Genomic DNA, 21,156 nt, shown 5'->3' on the forward strand with positions numbered 1-21,156 from the left:
GAGTTGTGACCCAGTGCGCTTGTGAGTGCGGGAGAGGGGAAATGGGGGATACTGGGTGCTGGGGGGGAGTGGCTGGGAATTTGGGGACACGGAGGGAAACTGGGAGTTGGGGTAGCCCTGGGAGCTTTGGAGGGGCACTGGAAACCGCGGGGGGGGGAGGCTGGGAGGGGGGCACTGGGAGTTGTGGAGAGGACTGAGAGCTGTCGGTGGAGCTGGAAGGCACTGGGAACTGGGAGGAGCACTGGGAGTTGCGGGAGGGCTCTGGGAGGCACTGGGATTTCTAGTTTGGCTGGGGATACTGGGAGGCGTAGTCCGGGGACCTAGCGCATACTGGGAGGTGTAGTCCCAGGCCAGGGCTATACTGGGAGTTGTGGTTCCCCAGCCCGGGGAGCTGCTGGGAGCTGTAGTTCTGTCCTGGAGGTTGCAGGGCTCCGTCCCCCCTCCGTCCGTCCCCCCGCCCCGTGTCCTCAGTGGCTCGCGTGGGTGCTCAGGGCTGGCAGATGGCCCCTCGCTCGCACTCAGCCCTGCACTGACCCCTCGCTCGCACATCCCCTGTGCCACCCCAGCTCCGCAGCCTCTGGCCCCGCTGCCTTCCCCAAACCCCAGCGTCCCCCAGCACAGGAGGGGACAGGGATGGGGATGGGGACGGGTGCCCCACAGCAGGGTGGCTGTGGGGCAGGTCCCACTGACCCCCACTTGCCCCATCGGGCACAGACCAGCCGTCAGGCCACCATCCCACTCTGGCAGCGCCCGGGACAGAAACTGCGGGGTTTCATCCCTGAGAATTCGCCCGTGGGAATTCAGTAGGGTGGGAATTGGGAGCCTCCTGTCTCTTTTTGCCACCGGTGCACTTGCTGGTGTGGCGCTGGGGGGCTGCCCAGGGTCTGGGCCACAGGAGAGGGGTGAGAAAAGGAGCAGGGACTGAGTAGGGGTCCCCCGGTTGGGGGGGGCTGACCCCATCCATGGGGCTGACCCCATCCCTCTGCCAAGGCTGGGCCGTGGCGGCATGGGGGGGACACAGTCGCTGGTGCTGCCCCTGGGGAAGGGACCTCACCACGTGGGCCGCACGGATGTCATGGTGGGCCGCACACGGCAGGTACAGGATGGGGACGGGGACAGGGATGGGGACAGGGACAGGCTTCCGTGCGCAGCAGGGTGGCTGCTGCCAGCTGTGTTTTGCCAAAGCTGAGCTCGCCGAGGACATGGCCACCGCCGCCCCGTGCTGTCCCCACTGCGTCCCCCCTGTCCCCTCTTTCCCCCAGGGGCTCTTCTTCTGCCTCTTCTACCTCTGCCTGCCCCGGGCACGGGCCGAGCGGCCGCTCTGGATCCCGCACTATGAGTACAGTGGCGGGCTGGCCAACTTAGCCCACCGCAGCCGGCGCTGGTGCGCGCCCCTGCTCAGCGTCGCCATTGGTAAGGGGGTGGCCAGCACCCCGGCCCCCATCCCAGATGCTCCCTCGTCCTCGCTCCTGCCAGGTGCCGGTGAGCTGGAACGGGCCTCTCAAGCCCAGCAGCAGCGGGTACCCTCTGATCATCTTCTCCCACGGCCTGGGAGCTTTTCGGTAGGACAGGCCCCAAGCGGAGCTGGGGGGAGGGGATGTGGGTGTCCTGCGTCCCCCGTGGCCCTGCCATGCGTTGGCCCTGACCCCGCTCGCCCCTCGGTCCCTGGCAGGACCCTGTACTCCTCCATCTGCTCCGAGCTGGCATCATGGGGCTTCGCCGTGGCAGCACTGGAGCACAGGTGGGTGCCCCGGTCCCTGCTGAATTCGCCAGCCAAGAGGGACAAGCGATCTCGCCGGTGCATCCCGCGTGGCCGACCCTCCGCCAGGCGGGCAGGATGGGGCTGGCGGGACGTCGCGCCCCGGGGGAGCTGCCGGTGCCCCCCACGACACGGCTGCCTGCCTTCCCGCCGCTGCAGGGACCATTCTGCCTTGGCAACCTATTTGTGCCCAGCGGAGGCTGGGAGGGAGGAGTGGATCCCCTACCAGCAGGTGCCCCAAGGGCAGAAGGAATTTTATTTCCGAAACAAGCGGGTACCGGGGTGGGGGGTTCAGGGTGGGCAACCCAGGAGGTGTGACATCCCTCCTGCAAGCCCAGCTGGCTCCCCGTGCCTGGGGTCTTCATCTCCTGCCCTCCCCAACCCCGTACCGCTGTGGTGCTGGGGCTGAGCTTTCCCATTGCGAGCTGAGAAAAATCTGTCCAACCTGTTTATTATCTCTACTTCACCGGGTTTCTCTCCGGCTCCAGCTGACCTCAGGCTGGGCTTTGCTGCGTCCCCGGATGCTTTAACGTCACCCGCACCCCCAGGGAGAAACGGGCTTTCTGCCCAGCCCAGCGCCGCGGGCTGGCCAGGCTGCGGACCGGCTGCCAGGTTTGTTCACGCTGGGATTTTTGTCCCTGCGGGATTACCCCGGACAGCTGGGGAGCAGGAAGGTTTCTTGTTGAGCCAGGTTCCTCCCTGCTCGTTTCTGTCTTGTTCCAAAGGGCACCGAGTTGAGATTTGTCGTAGAAAAGCTCTCTAGGAAACGCGGCGCTTGGAGCTGCTTTTGGCAGTCTTAAATCGCCTCCCAGCCTTTTATTTTTGTGTATGTGCTGCCTCACAAGGTGAACCCATGAGGATAAACGTCGAGGGTGAACAATAAATAAATCACAGATGGAGGGGTTGCCGGGTCAGCCTCAGTTACGGCATCTTCTGTGTCGCGGAGAGCAGGGAGAAGCACAGAGAGGGGGTTTGATCTGATTTTTTTGTCACTTGTCGCCTCGGGGGAAGATCTTTAAATGTGCAGGGCAAACAGCAGCTGTGTCCTTACGGCAGCAGAGGACATAGTCCCAAAATGGCTCCAGGTCGGGGCTTCCCCCTCCCAAATCGGCGGTTTGGGGTTTTTTGCTGCTCCTGGACGCAGCCCCCAGGCTGGGTTTCGGGGTGAGGTCCAGGTTTGCCCCCGGCAGCTGGGGTGGGCCGGGGGGCCTGGGCTCCCCGCGGGCGTTGGCACCGGCGGAGGGCTTCGGCAGAGATCTTTTGCTCCTCTCCAGCCGCCTGTGCGATCAGATTAACTGAATTAAAAAGAGCAACGAAAAAGAAACCCTTCCAACAAATTCATTGCATCCTCATGGGAGCCGCTGCGGTGCGGCCTCTCGCTTGCTTTTCCGTTTGCCATCGTGGAGAGAAAGCCCCGCTGGGTTTGAGTGGCTTGAGAGGGGTGTCAGGGGGAGGATCTGGCCCCACACTTGTTGGGTGGAGGAGCTGGGTTGACCGAGGAAGGGGCAACTCTCGCTCCCAGGTTCACCAAAGAGCGGAGGAATGCGTGCGAGCACTCCGGCTCTTCGAGGATATCAGGAGCGGTAAATCTGTCCCAAACGCCCTTCACCAGGACTTTGATCTCTCTGTGCTGAAGGTACCTGGGTCTGTCGGTGCTGGAGGACCAGCCGGGGGGGTGGTTTGGTTGATGGGGGGGGTCCGGGTGCCGTTGGCTGGCAGGATCAGTCCTTGTTGCCTGAGACTTTTCCTCCCGGGACGAGCAGGGTCTGTGCAGAGCCGCAGCCTCCCATGGCTCAGTGTCTCGGTGCCTCTCTTCTTGTTCTTCTGCTCCATCCATGCCAGGTCCCATGGCACCGGCGGTGAAAAAGCAGCATGACGTCCTTTGCAGACGGCAGAGCAGTGGGGCTGATTGTCTTCCCTTGGCTTTTTCTTCCCTAATTTAGAGACCTTCTGCAGCGAGGTTTGGGCACAGGCTCCTCAGGCTTCTCCTTTTCGCAGGACAGCATCAATCTGACCAAAGTGGCCGTCATGGGCCATTCCTTCGGCGGGGTGACAGCAGTGCTGGCCTTGGTGAAAGAACCCGGCTTCAGGTGAGCTGCGGCGGGGATGAGGAGCCACGGGGAAGCTCCGGGGAGCCGTGGCCCATCCTGGTGGGAAGGGTAGCTGTGGCGTGGGTGGCAGTGCCAGGCCCCCGTCCTGCTGCAGGTGCGTGGTGGCTCTCGACGCCTGGATGTTCCCCCTGGAGAACACGCTGTACCCAGAGTGCCCAAACCCGTACTCTTCATCAACACCGAGAAGTTCCAGACATCAGAAAGCATTGCCAAAATGAAGAGGCTGAGCTCCAGAAACAGCCAGACGAAGATTATAACCATCCTGTGAGTCAGGGGCTGGGGGCGCCCCCCCCCGGTACCCTCCTGGGAGCCCCTACGAGCTGTGTCCCAGCTCCCCAGCTCCTGCTGAAGCAAATCCCTTCCCTGTCCCAGGGGATCTGTGCACCTTAGCCAGACCGACTTCACCTTTCTCACTGGCAAGCTTGTCAGCCGCATCTTCGGCGCGAGGGGGACCCTTGACCCCTACAAGGGTCTGGACATCACCAGCCAGGCGGCTCTGGCCTTCCTGCAAAGGCACCTCAGTACGGCGCGGGGTGGGTTGGCTGGGGGCTCGGGAGGACGCGGGAGCTCCCCGGGCTTGGGTTTGGTGCTTCCCATCCCGTTGCGCAAAGCAAAGGGGTCCGGTGGCTGCTCCTCCTTTATGCCCGGAGCCGGACTGCTCATCGCTGTAGTAACCCCGTCACCATCTCTGCCCCATCCAGACCTGCAAGAGGAGTTTGGTCGATGGGACAACCTCCTCGAAGGTGTCGGAGACTTGGTTGTTGCTGAAGCACCGTTCTGCCACTCCAACCTGTAACAAGGTTGCTGGCGGGAGCCAGGTACTGGGCAAACGGCTGCTTCTTGTCCAAAATGAGCCGACCTCCTAAGGGCAGGAGGACCCATGGGGACTGCAGGACCTGGGGATGCAGGACCTTACACCTCGGAAGATGGCTGGTGGCTGGGAGCGTGCCAGGAGCGTCGCCCTGCTCAAGCGCTGCCCACAGTGAGGTCTGGTGGGGCTGAGGGAATAAAATCCCCGGGGCCAAAGCCTGAGTCGGCTGTCACTTGGGCCGAGGTGACACCCTTCAGGCACACAAGAACCGCTGGATCGGCCGCAGCTGTGGCACATCTGGCAGGAAGAGGCGGGGGGTGATTGGCCACGGAGCAGTTCAACCGTGGCCAAAAGGACCGGTGCGAAGAGATGCGGTATCAGGGCTCCAGGCACAAAGGTGATGAAAATCTTATCGTCGTCCTGGAAAGCTGGCCGGGTGGCTGGCTCCACACCTAAAATCTGAGAGGGGAAAGAGAGAGGATGTTTGTAAACAAGGGCTGGCTAGAAGTATCTCTGAGCACCCCAGCACGCAGGGATGTGAGACAGGACTGAGATCAGCCCTGGGGACCGCAGGGAACCAGCCCAGCCGGGGTTTGCAGTGCGGAGAGCGACGCTGTGAACGGGCACGTGCTGGCGGTGGGAACAAGGCGCTTGGGAAGTCCCTGCAGCACGTTCCTGGGTTACACCAGAGACCTTAGAGCAAGGGGCGCTTTTTAAGGGGAGGTCCGATCCTCAGCCATCCCGAGGAAGGGCTGAAGCCGGCGGAGCTGCATGGATTGACCCCACCACAGACCCTCCCCGGGGTCCCGGCTGGCGCTGCGGCGGGAGAGGCGGCAGGTGATCCTGGACACGCTGCCTCGGCAGCTGCGGCAAACGTCCGGGCTCCTGGCACGCCATCTGCTTTTGCATTGTCCCCGCTGCCGGCAGCGTGGCATTCCTGCTGGGGGGCGGCAGCCGGAGCCCCGGCTTTGCTTCACCTCCTGCCATCGCGGAGAGAAGCTGCTGCAGACGGCAGTGCCTGGTGCCACACGGAGGCAGGATTTCCTGGGGTGCCGAGGCCGGAGGAGATGGGGGTTTGGGTAGCACCTGCTATTTCTCACCCAGTGATGGCGGGTGACACGGGTGCCAGCACAGCCCTTTCCCAAGGAAGAGCAGCATCTCGCTCCTCCGGTGCCCGCGTCGTTTGTGTCACCGTGACGCCTGTATCCTCGCCTCGCTGGTGGCCCCCGGCCCCTCTTAGTCGAGGGCGAGTCCTGGGGCTGAGGATGCTCCGGTTCGGCCTCGGGGGAACGGTGCAGCGCTGTGCAGCCGCAGGAAGGACATCGCTTAATGCCTCCTCCGCTCTCCAGCGACACAAAGGACTGGTGTGAACAGAACAGCAAGACCTCAGCGCTTTTGAGGCTTCCAGATTTTTTTTTTTATTATTATTTTACACCTAAAACACCGTCTCTAGCCCTGGGAGCAGGCTGGGGTGTGACAACCCAGGGAGCCTCAAGACGGCTGCGTCGTGACGCTGAGGGCAGGTGGGGGACACTCAAGGTCGACGCATGCGAGGAATCGTGCGGGTGAGCCGGAGAGGGGGCAGAGCCGTCAGGTTTTAACAGTGAGAGACAGTGACTGGTGCAGAAATCAAATCCCATTTTCCTCCCCGAATTAGCACGGTGGGGGATCTGTGCTGGCAGTTAGAGGGGAGCAGCCCGGTCGCAGCTCCAGCACGGCACAGCTGCAGCAAGGCTATAAATTCTGCAAGAGTCTTATGTAAAGGCTTTCGGGAAGGGGGTGGCAAAAACCGACTGTGCTGGAGGGTGACTCTGACAGTCGTTAACCCTTCGGTTCATGGAAAGCTGCTTATTCCCATCCCCAGTGCCGACGGGGGTGGGGGAGAGGGGAATGCGGGCAGATGTCCCTCTGCCTGGCCCTGCATCTCTCTGCTCCCCGCTCCGGAGCCGGCCTCTGCGCCCAGGACCATGTTCCTAACTGGTGTTGTGCCTCTGCAGGAAAACCCCACAGGAGCAAAGAGGAGAGTTCAGAAAAGTCCCTGGTATCACCGGAGCAGGGCAGGCACCCGCTCTCCTCCACTCCATCGGCCCCTCTGTGCTCTCCGTGCGATCTGCTGGCGCAGGAGCCCTCTCCAAGCCCTTTCCTACTTCACTGACTTACCGCGTCTGCTCTAAAATCCACCCTGGAGCCATCTCTTCCATCAGGCTCCCCTTGCAAGCGGCGCTTTCCTCCAGATCCCCATTACATGCTCCAGCCTCCAGGCTGGAGACAGCACAAATGCGGCACAAATCCCCAGCGTAGCATGCGAGGAAGGTGTTTTCCCTGCGTCCCAGCTTGCTTGGATTGCTTTGCTGGGCCCGGGAGGTTGGGAAGAAAGGGGCTGAGACAGCTCTGCGGAAGCCAGCGTTTCCCAGGCCGGAGAGCCCTCCGGTCTTTGGGGTGGCCCAGGCTTCTCCAGGTTGCCTGTTCCACACTGGAGGGTTTTCTGGCAAAAAGCCGGAGTTACGGTTCAGCCCGGTGTGCGATCTGCCGCAGCAGCCCACCAGCACCAGCTCTCAGCCAATGTGTCCTTACAATGCAGCAGTTTGGGTCTGAACGTGGAACAGCTGGGGTTTAGATCCGTAAATCCCCCATGTTTTATCCACGGAGGGACTTTGCTTCTCAGAGACGTGGGAAGGAAACACCGGCCCCGTTACCTGGCGGGCGCTGGCAGCCCAGCCGTCCCCTGCCCTGGCGGGTTGTGCATTGGAAGGAGTTCACTTCCAGCCAAGCATTTCGATGTGTCTGATCTGCTTTAATATTCAAACCGGTGGCTTTAAAAATAAATGCATAAAAACCAGCGCTGCCCATTTATATTCCCCTCACAGCTGTGCTTGCAGCACGGCTGGGGTGTGAATGGACGCATTCCTCTTACCCACGGCTTATCTCCGCACAGCAACCTCCGCTCGCCGGCCGTCTTTGGCTTCAAAGCTCTCCGCTCTCCGGGCTTGGGGCTGAAATCCAACAGGATCTTAGAGCTGAGAGCCTTCTTCTCATCATCCCCACCCCCAGCCCGTCCTGCCTGCGGCTCCCTCTCTCCTGGGAAGCCCCTTCCAGCCGGCAGATCCCTCCCCATCCCGCCGCACATGCAGGCAGCAAACTGGAGTTACCAGCTCCAGCCTGCCGCAGCGTTTGCTGCCACTCAGGAAAAAACCTCATTCACTCGATTGAAGCTTCCCTGTTGATTTAATTAATGCAAATTGAGACATGTGTTAAAACCTCCTTGTAACTACCGTGACACTGTCGTGGGTTTGGGTTTGTTTTTTTTTTTTTTCCTTTTGTTTTTTTTTTTTTTTTTTTTTGTATTTTTAAGGAAAATAGCAAGGCCTGGATTCACAATAGCTTTTGAAGGTCAGTGTGTGTTGTGAGCCTGGTGTGCGCAGCAAGAACTGCACGAGCTCTGGTAGAGGAGCTCGGTGTCCAGGCGTGGGCTGTGATACCGGCCCCGAAGACCAGCATGGATACAGGCGCAGGGCTGACCCCGCTCCCAACCCAAACCAGGCAGCACCCGCTTGAGCAGAGTTCCTTAGGTTCCTTTGACTGGTGAGTATGTGCTTGTTTTATGTGGATTATTCTATTGGCAAATAAAAATTTTGCTCTGGGTGAAGTTCCGAAGAAAAATCTCCAAAGGGAATTGTTATCATCTAACGCGTTGGCTTCTGGGCTGCCCTGAGCTGGAAACCCCAGATGCTCGCAGTCGTGAGGGATTCAACTCAACTTTGTCATCTTCCCAAACACCAGTTCCTCCCGTGCTGGGTTACAGGGCAGAACCAGGGCTCTGCCAAGCGAGCAGACCCTCGGGATCCGGCACAGGGCACATGCTTGCCAGTTTCGAGGTGAAATGCTGCAGGGCTGGGCTGCAGGCGTGATGCTTGCTGAATTTCCTGGGCCATTGAAATGCAGTGCCACGGGCCAAGCAGGCTCCCATTTTCTCTGCCAGCAGTGTTGAGGGTATTTTGAGGGCACAACTGGTTTTTCGACAGTTTTCGCTCTGCAGCAGAAGTCCCATTTCAGGCTGGAGCAGTCTCTTGCTGACCCTAGAGGTGGTTCCTGAATAAAAAGGAAAAAAAAAAGACTGAGAAGGGAAACTGAAGTGCTGAAGGAGAGAAGGGGCTGTGTAAGGTCTCTCTAGTTCCAGGCTACTCCAAAAAAAAAAGCCCCTGAAACAGACTGGAGCAATCATTTTTGGTCAATATCCATATTTCCCCCATTTTAGCAAGGGCAGGTTGAGCTCAGCCCCGTGGATGCCGGCTCGTGCTTTGCACCTGAGCGTGGTGGTGGGGGAGAGCGGGGGACTGCGCGATGTGGGAACCCCAAATATGCCATCCTCCTTTTTTACTCCTCGGCTTACATCTTCACCCCGGACCGGGCTGCGGGGAGGTGCTGAGACTGTCAGCATCCTTCCCCAGGTGACACGGTGGCACGGGACCCCCCAACCCACCAGCTTCAGGAAGCCTTCATCGCCTTGCATTGGTAACGGCTCTCTAACGACGTTCATCATGCAGGGCTTGGGTTGGGGGGGGGGGTTTTGTGGGTTGTTTTTTTTTTTTTTTAAATTAAAACGAAGCACTTATGTTGGCAATTGCAGCGTAAGTGTATCTCTCCGGGTATTGATTTTAGCGTACAGCAGCAGTTGGATGGTTTATTGCTTAAAAGACAGAGTTGTGTTTCTCCTCCAGAAAGGCTGGCTTTGTTTGCCTGTTCTCACAGCTGCAGTGGAGGTGTCTGGTCTTTTTTCTTTTAATAAATATATTGATCTATTATGAACTCAAATTAGTGGGGGGAAAAGGGATCAAACGGCACCGAGCAAATGTTAAGTGCAGGTGTTGTTTCCACGCTGACGTTTCTGAGCGATTACAGGCAGCGGGTGAAGAGCCAGCGGGGAAGGAGCAGGAATTAACCCGTTTTGATTCAGAATTGGTGATGGAGATGAGAGGGGAACTGCTTATTTTCCTGAAAGGATCTAAAGCGCAAAAGCATAGATCTGAACCTCCTCGTCCGACTGAAGTCAAAAAGTGCCGTAAAAATGCCCACGACCTTGTTTTCTTGGCTCACAGATCCCGTGGGAAGAGGCAGGTTTTATTCTCCCCGTGCTGTCTGACAGATCTCATCCATGAGCAGCACCTATAGATATCACCATGGAAAAATTAGCTGTGGCTGTTGGGCTGGGCTGGTCAGGATCTCCTGCGTTACCTGAGCACGGCGTTGGATGCAAGGAGCAGGGAATGCTTCAAAATCTTGCCTTTTGATCTGCATTCGACCTTACCCTGATGGTCTGAAGGATGCCGGGCACTTGAGAATTGCAAACGCACCTGCTCCCCAGGCGGCAGATCTCTCTGAAAAATAAGCAGAACCTGTTACCATTTGGCTGCATGCTGATTTTGTCAGTGAAATAGCTTCGATAGCAAGCAGCCTGAGAGCTCTGCTTCGAGCATTATTTTCAAATTTGCTCTTAGTGGGAACAGGCTCACTCTGGGGACCAGTACAAGCCCATTCATATTGTTTATTTGACATCGGCGAAGTCGTATTCCTTTAAGAGGATTTCCATCCCTGAACTCCTCCCATCGTGACACTTCCAAGCTACATTTTGTCTTGAAAGGGTGGGAGTATTTTTAACTATATCATGCCAGGGAAGTATTAATAGCACAATGGGCTTGCTGAGCTGCTGGTAGAGCTGAAGCCATATTTTAAATTCAGGGAACTAATTAGGAACGGGGGAATAATTAGTGCTATACCCAGCTTTTCTACCCCCCTCACTTCATTTTCAAAGAGCTAAAGCAAATGGCTTTACTGGAATCTTCTGTAGCTGTTGAATATTTGATGGCTTCCCTATGCATTGCTATTCCATGTGGTTGTCAAAATCAAGCTGCCTCCTTTTCTCTGTCCCAGCTGAAATGGCTGACTCTGACACCTTTGAAATCTAATTAGTGCATCTCCTGTTGGCTCATAGACAAAAAAAAACCAAACCAAAAAAACAACACAACCCAAACTATAAACCCTTTATTCGTGCTTCTCTCCCAGCCACTCGCTGTCGCTGGGTGATGCAGCTCTGCGCGGCATAGTTATTTTTGAACTCTCGGCAGTGAGTTGTTTATGGGCTTCCTTGAATAGCAAAGCTCCTGGTGTTCCATATGGGAAATGCAAATTTGTGGACTCCGGTTGGGAGCAGAAAAGGAAAAGCAGGGAGGATGTAGAGAAACGAGCCGAGGTTCCCGGCTCGGTTGGGAGCTGTGGGAGCAAGGAGTGGGGGGAAGCAATGTGAGGAGATCTCCAGGCCGGCTTTCACTGCGTGTTTCTGGACGTAGTGGAGGTGGGAGCCAGCATCCACACAGGTCTGTCCTTATATCTGGCAGGTGGCTCCCAGGAGAGCACAACTGCATGTCAGTGTCGTGGAGGAACTGCTGGTGCCGTGAAGAAAACAACCAGCTCAGAAATTGTACCCGCTGTTGGGAGTGTCTGTGATAGCTCTCCTCAGTGTGAAGTCTCTGGGCTCTAATAATAGTTGGGCTTGTGCTGAAGTATTTTCCTCGCTCCTGCCTCTCCCCAGCCATCTGTTTTCAAGAAACTTGTGGAATTCATGTCACCGAGCTCTTACCCATATTTATCGGAGGGGCAGAGACCGGCTCACCAAGCTAAAAGCTGGGAGAGAAGACTAGTCAGAGACACAGAAATAGCTGATCATGTAAAGCCTCGTTTTCTTAGGAAACAAAGAATGAAAAACATGCCAGGAGATCTACCAGCAGGCTGGGAAGGGAATTCTTGCAGTTCTTTGCTCAGGAAGAAAGGAAGGCAGAGCTCACTATTCAGGAGAAAGACCTGGTCTCGTTCAGCATCCTGGATGCAGCCAGGACGAAGGTGCCCACGTGTGGGTACCGCAGCCGCTGCCGTTACGCTAGGGCCTGTCGCCGTTTCAGTGTGGTGGATAATTTTTTGCCAGGACAGCAAAGTGCTTGTGGGGCCTTTGTCTTTAGTTCATTAGAAGCTTACATTATTTTTTTACCCTATTTAGAGCCCTCATCACCACAGTATTCGGATATCACACCATACATTCCTATGACTGCATTTGAAGAGGTGAGTATGACATTTCAGGGTTATATTGCGCCAATAACAAAGCAATTAATTTATATTTTCATCTTTCTTGCTGCAGGCGCAATCGCCATCTGTGGTGAGTGCTTTGACTTGTCTCATTTTCTGGAGGAATTAAGTGAGTTTGAGCACATTTCTCAAAAAAATGAACTAGCAATGGAAGCCAGCGCCCTGTCTGATTCGAAAAAAAAAAAATCATTTCCAACAGCACATGGGCAAGTGCAAATTTGTTCTGAAGAGAACATTTTTTTAATGGTGTTTTTCAGTATGAATATAGTACGAGCCTAAACACCTCCAGTAAACAAATGTCAATTACCTTAAAACATTTCTTGCCCGTGGAAGAGCTTTCAGTGTGAGGGAGACACTCCCTAGAAGTCTCGTTCTATTCTTCCATTCCGTGGACTCCTCGGCTGTGTTTGGATTAAAATGTTTTTACGGGAAGATCAGCGAGAGCTTAGCAGCCACTCATTTTCCTTGCGAGACCTTTGTCGGGCAGCAGCGCGTCAGTAGAGCCAGCGTGAAGATGGGCGAGCTGCAGCACGGAGAAAAAATTGCTGAAGGTTAATACAAAGACCGAGAAACACGGATAGAAAGAAATCTTGAAGCCCTTCTCTCTACCTTTGAGAACAAGTTTCTTTTAAATTACTGTCTCCTCTAGCAGGTTATTTATTGAATCACTTAAACTGATTGACTCAGGTCAAATAGTAGATTGGATTTCTAGTTTTAAAATGAACTTTGCTAATGCAGTGACTGTTACCAGTTTTAGCAAATGCTTGCTCATATGACTTACCAAGGTGCTTTAAAACATTCTCTGATGAACACATAAGCTGTCAGTTCCTCCACCACAAGTGCTTAAGGGTGGCAATTTAATACTCAGAAAGCACATTTTCCTACTGGAGATTAAATATTTTTGTGAGTTAAAAGAGCTGCCGTGGGCTGAGTTGTCACCTAATTATGTCAGTCTCTTTGTGGGATATTTTGATAAGCACTTCAGAGGAGACGCTTGAATCTTTATGCTAAATCTGATCACGTCATGTCCTAAATTCACACATACAAGGAGTCCTCCCAATGAGACCTTGGCTCCCCTGTTTCACTGCGCGCAGAGCGTGTTGAACCATGTTTGGTCTGGGCTGAGAACGAGCCCACCTCGAGTCACCGGTGGGCAGTTACAGCCCTGGCTGCGAGACGCACGAGGGCAACGATTTTAAGTGATCACCGGCTCGGATGCATCATAGCCCCTGACCCTGAGAGCAGGTCATATTCCTAATTTATAGAGCCCTTGTCCCTTTCTGCTCTGGGAATATCTTCTGCAGGTTCTGCCGTGGTCCTTTGTTTTCCTCAAGATGCACAAATCCATCTGATGTGGTTGGGTTTCGGCTAGCAACTCTATCTTCCTTCTCAAACCCCGTTTTGGGGCTAAATAGTGACACTTTGGAGGAAATTTCTCATACTGCTGCTTGCTTTTTTTTTTTTTTAAAAAAAAAAAACAACCCTGGAATTATAGCAAAAAGCTTTTGTTGGTGATAAGGAATTCGATAGACAAAAACTAGCACAGCCACATGCTGCTAGGCTCGACGGAAGAGGAGTCTGTTTAGGAATGTGTCAATAAACACAAATCAAATACTAATTAAATAAAAGCTTTTCATATAGTCCATTCTTCTTGAGATCAGACAAAAATAAATGCCACATCAACAAATGGGTTCTATGAAATGCTCCAAAAATAAAACCACTCTTGCAACGAGGCCAAAAATGAGATCGTCTCCATGCCTTTCCAGCTGCTAAGAGCTGTTATTTCGCTTTGTATCACAATAACACTCCAAGATTTCGGTTTAAATTGAAACCAGTTGTGGCAGGTGTTGTAAAGAGGTTGCTGAAGAGTCTCAACCTAAGCGACACGGCATGGGAAATGTCAGCGAGAACAGATCCCAAATCTGATTCCCAGCTCCGTGCCTCTCGTCAATAAGCCACGTTGCCTCTTACATAGGAGAATTCTTATCGGAAAGAAATATTTTTGGCTTTAAAGCCAATCTGCAAGAGAAGGTAAGTTACATTTCAGTCTTTTTTTTTTTTTTTAATTCTCTCTCTTTTCTTTTTTCCTTTCCCTGTGAGAAGCCCAAGAAATAAGATGGAAAGTGCTGAGAAAGCCTCTGCATGACTCGTAGTTTTATCTCAGCCTGCACCCCTTCTTCAAAGGCGGCAAAGGATATTTCATCACCGTCTCTCCAGGGGCTGAGGACGGACTAAAGGCAGCCACACAGGTACCAGACAAAAAGCCCTGAGCCTTGTTTCCTTTGGGAAATCCTGAGATGATCCCAGGATAAGCTCATTGATTTTACTAAAAAAGCATTAGTATGAAAGCACCCAACACAGTGTTGATCCATATGGATGATAATTAATAAATGATAAAGCAAAACACAGGCCGGTGGCATGGTCTCTTGGCTGCTTTGTCTTCCAGCAACATTTCATGCGATTTAATCCAGGCACTCAAGATGTGTCATTTAAAAACACGTGTCCTGTGTGATATCTATGCACGCACCGCTGGTACCGAGACAGGAACCCCGTGAATAGTACCAGGTGTGACCCTGAAGGGCCAAGCAGCCAAACTGTTTTGCACCTGAAATCCCTTCAAACCTACAAAAAGGCTCTACCATGCTGCTGGAAAATGGCTCTTCCCATGCCCGGTGAGCCACTCCAGCAGAAACCTCTCCCAGTTCTAGCAGCTCGGCGGCTGGATGTGGTTTCCATGGAAATAGACGTCAGATCAGCAAAAAACCAGAGCAAGTGTTTAAAGTAATCTCTGTTTTGAAAGCTTTATGCATTTCTGTCACAATATTAACCTTCCTTAAGGTAGGATTTTTTTTTTGGTTTTGGTGCAAAAGGGTGTGCATGACAAGGGTGGGTCCCCTCAGAAAAGTCCTCTCTCTGGTATTTAGGGTGCAAAGGCTGCTGCGCTGGGCTTGCGGCGTAGCAGATCTGCGCTGTTCTCTGGCCATCTGCCTTTTGTGCGTAGCCACTCTTGGTGGAACTCAAGTGACCGTGGCACGGAAACTGCCACAGGAATTGTGCAGGAGTCATTTGTTCGGAACAGGCGAAAACGCAGCCACTTCATTTAAAGCACATTTGTGAGCAAACCGCTTATCGACGCTTAGCAGTGGCATTATCTTGGGAAGGGAACTGCTCACAATGCAGCCCCTAGGACAAGGACGGATTGTCTTCACGGGGCCGTTATGTACATACTATGGGATCTGCATGAACGATGGCTTTTCTGGACTTGATTTGAGTTGCTGCTGTCACCACAAAGGAGAGGGCAGCCATGCGGCTGCCCCAAAAACACACTGCCAGGGCCTGTGGGGCCAATGCATTGTCAGACCCACAGATCCTTTTTGGGGTTGGCCTGTGGTGGCTGTGACCCTGAGGTGACTACAGGAACACAGTGGTCATCTCGATGATGACCAAGAGCCCTGAGGTTATTGTGGTCCTGAGATAACTGACTGGCCCTGAGGTGACCATGCTCTGAGGTAGGTGACCATGGCCCCGAGGTAAGTGTCAATATCCCTGAGGTGACCGAGGTCCTGAGGTGACCATGGCCCTGAGGTGGCCATGGTCTCGAGGAAAGTGGCCATGGTTCTGAGGTGACCATGGCTTGGAGGTGACCATGGTCTTGATGAAAGTGGCCATGGCCCTGAGGTGACCGCCCTGAGGTGACCACGGACTCAAGGTATGTGGCCATGGCCCTAGGGTGATTGTGGCCCTGAGGTAACCAAGGGCCCTGAAATAAGTGATCATAGCTCTGAGGTGATCGTGGCCCCGAGGTGACCATGGTCTCAAGGAAAGTGGCCACAGCCCTGAGGTGACCATGGCTCTGAGGTGACCATGGCTCTGAGATGACCGTGGCCCTGGGGTGACCGTGGCCATGGCTCTGAGGTGGCCATGGCCTTGAGGTAAGTGGCCGTGGCACTAAGATGATTGTGGCCCAGAGGTGACCAAGGGCCATGAAATAAGTGGCCATAGTCCTGAGGTGGCCGTGGCCCTGAGGTGACCATCCAAGCTCCTCTCCCCCCAAAAGCCCCTGAGGGGCCGGGCGGCCCTGACCAGACGATACCGCAGACGCCGGGTCGGCAGACAAAGGGAGTCCCGCCGCCCTCCGTGCCTGGGCGGAGGGCGCGGGGCGGGGACGGAGTCTCACGGCCCCGGGGCGACCCGCGGGAGGCGAGAGGTTTGGCGGCGAGGTCCCGCACCCTCCGCCCGGACCCCCGCGGGCCGCGGTGGGGCCACCGCCCCTCACCGCCCCCGCCCACGGCGGACTACGGCTCCCGGCAGGCAGCGGGAGGCGGGAAAAGAGGAGGGGGGGGAATGGGGGGGGGGTCGTGCGCCCCCCGCCTCGCCTACCCCGGAGGGCGGCACGTGCCGCCGCGCTCGGCCAATGGGGGCGGGGCGGGGCGGGTCACGTGCCGTTGTTTGGCGCTTTTTTGTGCAGCGACGGGGCGGGCGGGAGCGGAGTTGGGAGCGGAGCGGCGGCGCGGGCAGGTGGGTCCGCGGCGGTGGCGGCTGCGAGCCGCCCGGGGTGGGCGTCGGCGGCCCCGCGGTGTTGAGGAGGCGAAGGGGGTTAGTCCGGGAGGTGTGGGGCGGCGGTGCCGCAGCGGAGGGGGTTTGAGGAATGGGTGTCAGGGCGAGGGGGGCCGGCGGGGGGGATTGGAGAGGGGGCTCCGCGCCTGCCGCTTTTGTCCCTTTTGTCGCGGGGGGCGCGTCCCCGCCCGCTTCTCGTGCTGACAAAGGGAAGGGAGACAATGGGGGGCGCGTCTCCAGCTCCCCCTCGATCCCGGTGGGGAGGGGGATGCCCATTGTCCGGGGGGCGACGCCCTGCTTGCGGCAGCCGCCCCCTCCCCTCCCTGACAGGACCTCGCCATTGTTAGTGGGGGAGAGGGGAGGGGGCGGTGCCCGGGCGGCCGCGCCCCATCGAGCTCAGGGACCCGCCGTGAAGCCCCGTTTGACGGCGGCGGGGCGAGGGTCCCGGTTCTCCCCCCCCCGCCACGCACCCCCGCCTCTTTTTTTTTTTTTTTTTTTTTTTTTTTCTTTTTGGCCACCCCAGGGGGTGGCAGGTACCCGGATGTTACCGTTGGCTCCGCCCTCCCTCGAGCCCCCCGCCCGCGCGCGCGCGCTCTTTCCCCGGCGGTTTGAATTCGGTGCGGTGGGAAAGGCGCGTGCAGGGAAGGGGCGGGGCCTCTGCCCAGCCGCGCCACGGCCTCGGCGCTTATTGGTTGGCGGCGGGAGGGGCCGGACCGGTGGGGGCTGGGGGGGGATGCGCGGTCCTAGCGCCGCCCGTACGGGGACCGCGTATCCCCCCCAGCCCCGACTTAGTCGTCGGCTTAAAAACCGGAAAAAACTCCCCCCTTTTTTTTTTTTTTTTTTTTTAGCTCTTTATGGCATTTTTTTAATTACGCCCCTTTAGAACAAAGGATGCTAGGCAGCGTGTGTGCTCCCTGCCTGTCGTCCTGTGCAGCGTCTGGCTTCAGCTGCACAAATAAAACCGACTTTTAAATGAGCTCGATGCGCACGCTGAAGGCGCTTTGGTCGCGGGAGGATTCCTGTGCTGTCCTGTTGTGCCCCGTATTTCGATTCAGAAAGCTGTATGTGCTATGTGAAAGATCCATAGCACTGTATGCTGCTGGATTAACGGGAAAATGGGAGTCTTTGTTTGCATCTCTTAATTACGGTGGAGTAAAATGGACTGAAAATGCCCGGCTATACATACAGATCCTGCAACACCAATAATTAGAGAACACCTCTGCTGTTCCTAGCAGTGCACATCAGCCCCACAGACTGACTGGAATTACTGACCGCCGTAACCCACCCAACTGTCTTTTGTTCAGCAGGCCTAGCAACTTTTGTTAGGAGTTAGAAGAAATTAAATTCATGTACTTACTGTTCAAAGGTATGTCTCTTTGTTTTCTAGGAATCCAACCAATTGAAGCTCTCCCAGAGTTGGCTTCTGGAGTTTTATTTTCTTGGTCATGGCTACTTCTGGTATGTAGTGTTATGTATGAAGTACTTTTGTATTTTTTTCCTCTTAGTTTCTCAGAAATAATTAAAAATCTAATATAGTAAAATAAACTGTTGTCACCATGCTTTCCTCCCAGATCTAGGCTGCTTTGGAGGAGCTGTTAAACCTGGGTGCTTGTGAAAACACCAAAAGCCCTCCCAGGCGAGGCTGCTAGCAGATGGGCTTCAGCTCATCTGCATGCCATCTGCTCTGTTAACAGAGCTGACTGTCATCTAGACATCTTGGTGATCAAAACTGGTGTGCTGGTACAACTGACACCGTGCAGGGCTGACGTGCCTGTTCAGAGGTGTTTGAAGAGAGAATGCTGGCTTACATATTTCCTTGAAAACTAGTTTCAGTTCTTGGCTGTGTCAGGTCTCAGGCAAATGCCTTGAACTCTTCCTCAGACTTGTCACTGGAGAAAAAAAATAATCATTCTTTCTCCGTTGTTTTCATGACTCTGTATATTAAAGGCTGAAATAAAATGTCAGGCTCTTGGGTGATGCAGTATTGAGGAAGAATTGCAAACACAGTTGCCTGCCATATTTTTGAATGGTGTTGCAGCTGCTTAAAACAAAGCTATTGGCTCAGATCCTGTCTCCTTCAGTGAGTTTTGTGGCATTGAATTTTTGAGTTTTGAACTTTTGTTCGAGTTACCTAAGCTTAAACCTAAGTTCCTGGCTTAAAATGCTGTTTGTTTATTTGGGTTTTTTTCCCCCCATGTTCTTAGACATTCAAGTGAAGGAACTGGAAAAGCGTGCCTCTGGGCAGGCATTTGAGCTGATACTGAGTCCCCGTTCAAAGGAAGCAGTCCCAGAATTCCCTCTTTCTCCCCCAAAGAAGAAGGATGTGTCATTGGAAGAGATTCAGAAGAAGTTGGAAGCAGCAGAAGAGAGACGTAAGGTAAATTTAAAACAGCTTAAGTGACCTCTGCTCAACTAGCCTGTGCAAGCTGTGTAGCTTATTTTTAAATCCCCTTGTTGCTTGGGACAAGTGATTAGCAGTTTGTGTTATGGTAAATGGAATGTTAATTGAAATTTGTTGAAATCTCTGGGGCTCTTGGGAACCTTTGTTATGGTCTGCAAGGCCGTAGCTTTGTTCCCAACGTGATCTTGCATGGTCACTTGAAAAACTGGGAGAAAATGTTTAGTTGAGAGGGGAAGAAGCTGTTTTTTTGTCTTCAACATGATAACCAGATTCACTTTCTCTCCTAGCACATGCAAGTGGTGAATCTGTAACAAGAAGGCTTGCCTATGTAGTGTCTGATGGTGATGTAAGATCTTGCTGTCAGGATGTAGCTTGGAGCCCTTGGCTGTGCAGAGGCTTACTAATGGAAGTGCAGCCTCCCGTTTGACCTGAATCACAGTGATTCACCATTCCGAGAAGCAAGAATCTTCTAGGAAAAATCTATCAATGTTAACATGACAGAGTCCATGTTCTCTTTTCCAGAAAAATCCCATTTAATGAGATTGGCAAGTAATGGCAGAAACTGAACTTTCCTAGTAGTTTGTACTGGTGAAATACGGGTTATGTGGGTGGAGGAAGCGCTAGGGAGCTCTGTCCTGCATCACAAGGTTATGCTGTTCTCCAGTAAAACAGCAGAAGATATTTTCTCTGAGCAACTCCACTGTAGTTATCTCTGTAGATCATCTGGTTTATGTTCAAAGCGTACATTCTCTGTTTTATTAGTCTCATGAAGCAGAAGTCTTGAAGCAGCTAGCTGAGAAGCGGGAGCATGAAAAAGAGGTGCTTCAGAAAGCAATTGAAGAAAACAACAACTTCAGCAAAATGGCAGAGGAGAAGCTGACCCACAAAATGGAAGCTAACAAAGAAAACCGCGAGGCACAAATGGCTGCTAAACTGGAACGCTTGAGGGAGAAGGTGGGTGTAGAGTCTCAGTTCCCCCTTGGGAGAGGGGTTATCTGTGCCCCTCGCTTTGAATAGCGCTAAATAAAGCCAGGTAAATGGCCAAGTGACGGGGGTGCTGTGAATAGACAGACATCCTTGGGAGTTCTGCAGTGGTCTACTCTTGAAAGATTATTACATCTTCAAAAGGCTTTGCAGGAATCTTCATCTTAGGGGAGAGGGGATGGATGGAGTTAGAGCAGCATCTCGCGTTCTCTTACAAAGCTCCATCATGTAGCCCTCTTCAGGAACCCAGGCTCACAGGTTCCTGCTGTGAGCTGAAGGGGGAGGTGGGAAGCAAGCTGCGGCTTGCTCTGCCGGCCCGGAGCCCTGCCTCTGTGCCTGGGCAGCTAACGGCTTCCCTGCTGTTGTCTTTCAGGACAAGCATATTGAAGAGGTTCGAAAGAACAAAGAAGGCAAAGACCCTGGTGAGGCTGAAACCGACTGATTTCATTCTGGAAACTGACTCTCTCCCCCTCCTCTAAATATCCAAAGACTGTACTGGCCAGTGGTTTTATCTTTGGTTTTGTTTTTTTTTTAAGTTTCTAGAAACTGATGTAGAACTGTAAAATTAGATCCAAACTGTACACTTTCTTTGGGGGCTAGAGGGGAGACCTTCCATGTTTCACTTTTTCTAAAGTGTTGTCTTTCCAGTGTAGCTATCTTCTTGTTGCATCCTTTTCTACTCCAGTGCGCTTGCTACTGGATTGATGGCTAGTACTGTATCAGCTCTGTAAGACGTTTGTGAAAGGAATATGTAAGATACTCTTCCATGCTGAATATCTGTTACACTTCAAAAATCTGACTCTGTCCCAGTCTGCTAAAATACTGCTGTAACTGAGTGACTAAATAAAGCTGCACAGTGCTGATATAATGAGAATTGCTTCTGAAAATGACATGAGAAACAAAATCAGTTGGCTGAGGTCTGCAACAGTGCTGGGTGAAAGGCTCTGCAGCAGCGCTTTTCCTTACATCCATGGGCATGCTACGTGACTGCCTTCCCCCTAGAGCATGCTCATTGTCTTAATTTTACAATCAGAGCTTTGTTCTGACACCTCGGTGGTTGTCAGCTGTTGTGTGTTTTTGTTAAAAAGAGTTCAGAACCACCTCCCTTTGGATGCTGACACTTCAACAAACAAGTCCTTGTTACCACATGACTGATCTGAGTCTTTTTTTGGTAAGGGTTTCTAAAAGATGACTTGTGCTATTGAATAGTGACTTGTGTACTGCTTCCTGCAGTGTTGGAGTGCGAAAGTCAGAAACCTGTTCTGTGCTGGTATTGAAAATGCTGTTGTGGAGAAGAATTATTTGTGTTTTGGTGTCTGCTGCAGATGGGTTGGAATAGTACGCTGTGCCACAGGGCAGGTCTGAAGATGAACTCCTGCCCACAATGAGATGTGTGTCA

At 53.8% G+C, this 21,156-nt stretch overlaps 2 protein-coding genes across 2 annotated transcripts; both read left to right on the forward strand.

The window, feature by feature from the left end:
* Positions 1-1,006: 1,006 nt before the first annotated feature.
* PAFAH2 (platelet activating factor acetylhydrolase 2) lies at positions 1,007-5,137 on the forward strand. The gene is given in 11 exon segments (XM_086764828.1): positions 1,007-1,096; positions 1,263-1,413; positions 1,466-1,562; positions 1,673-1,741; positions 1,919-2,033; positions 3,282-3,395; positions 3,758-3,849; positions 3,965-4,023; positions 4,026-4,134; positions 4,243-4,391; positions 4,572-5,137. Coding segments are annotated over 11 exon segments (1,140 nt in total). The 3' UTR covers positions 4,667-5,137.
* Positions 5,138-17,734: 12,597 nt separating this feature from the next.
* Positions 17,735-20,631, forward strand: STMN1 (stathmin 1). Its single transcript, XM_010116724.2, has 4 exons — positions 17,735-17,830; positions 18,577-18,749; positions 19,536-19,727; positions 20,131-20,631. Exons 1-4 carry the CDS (start codon positions 17,818-17,820, stop codon positions 20,197-20,199), a joined length of 447 nt encoding a protein of 148 aa, XP_010115026.1. The 5' UTR covers positions 17,735-17,817; the 3' UTR covers positions 20,200-20,631.
* The last annotated feature ends 525 nt before the right edge of the window (positions 20,632-21,156 follow it).

Source organism: Chlamydotis macqueenii, chromosome 22 (assembly GCF_036417535.1).
Source record: "Chlamydotis macqueenii isolate bChlMac1 chromosome 22, bChlMac1.mat, whole genome shotgun sequence".
Taxonomy (NCBI): Eukaryota; Metazoa; Chordata; class Aves; order Otidiformes; family Otididae; genus Chlamydotis; species Chlamydotis macqueenii.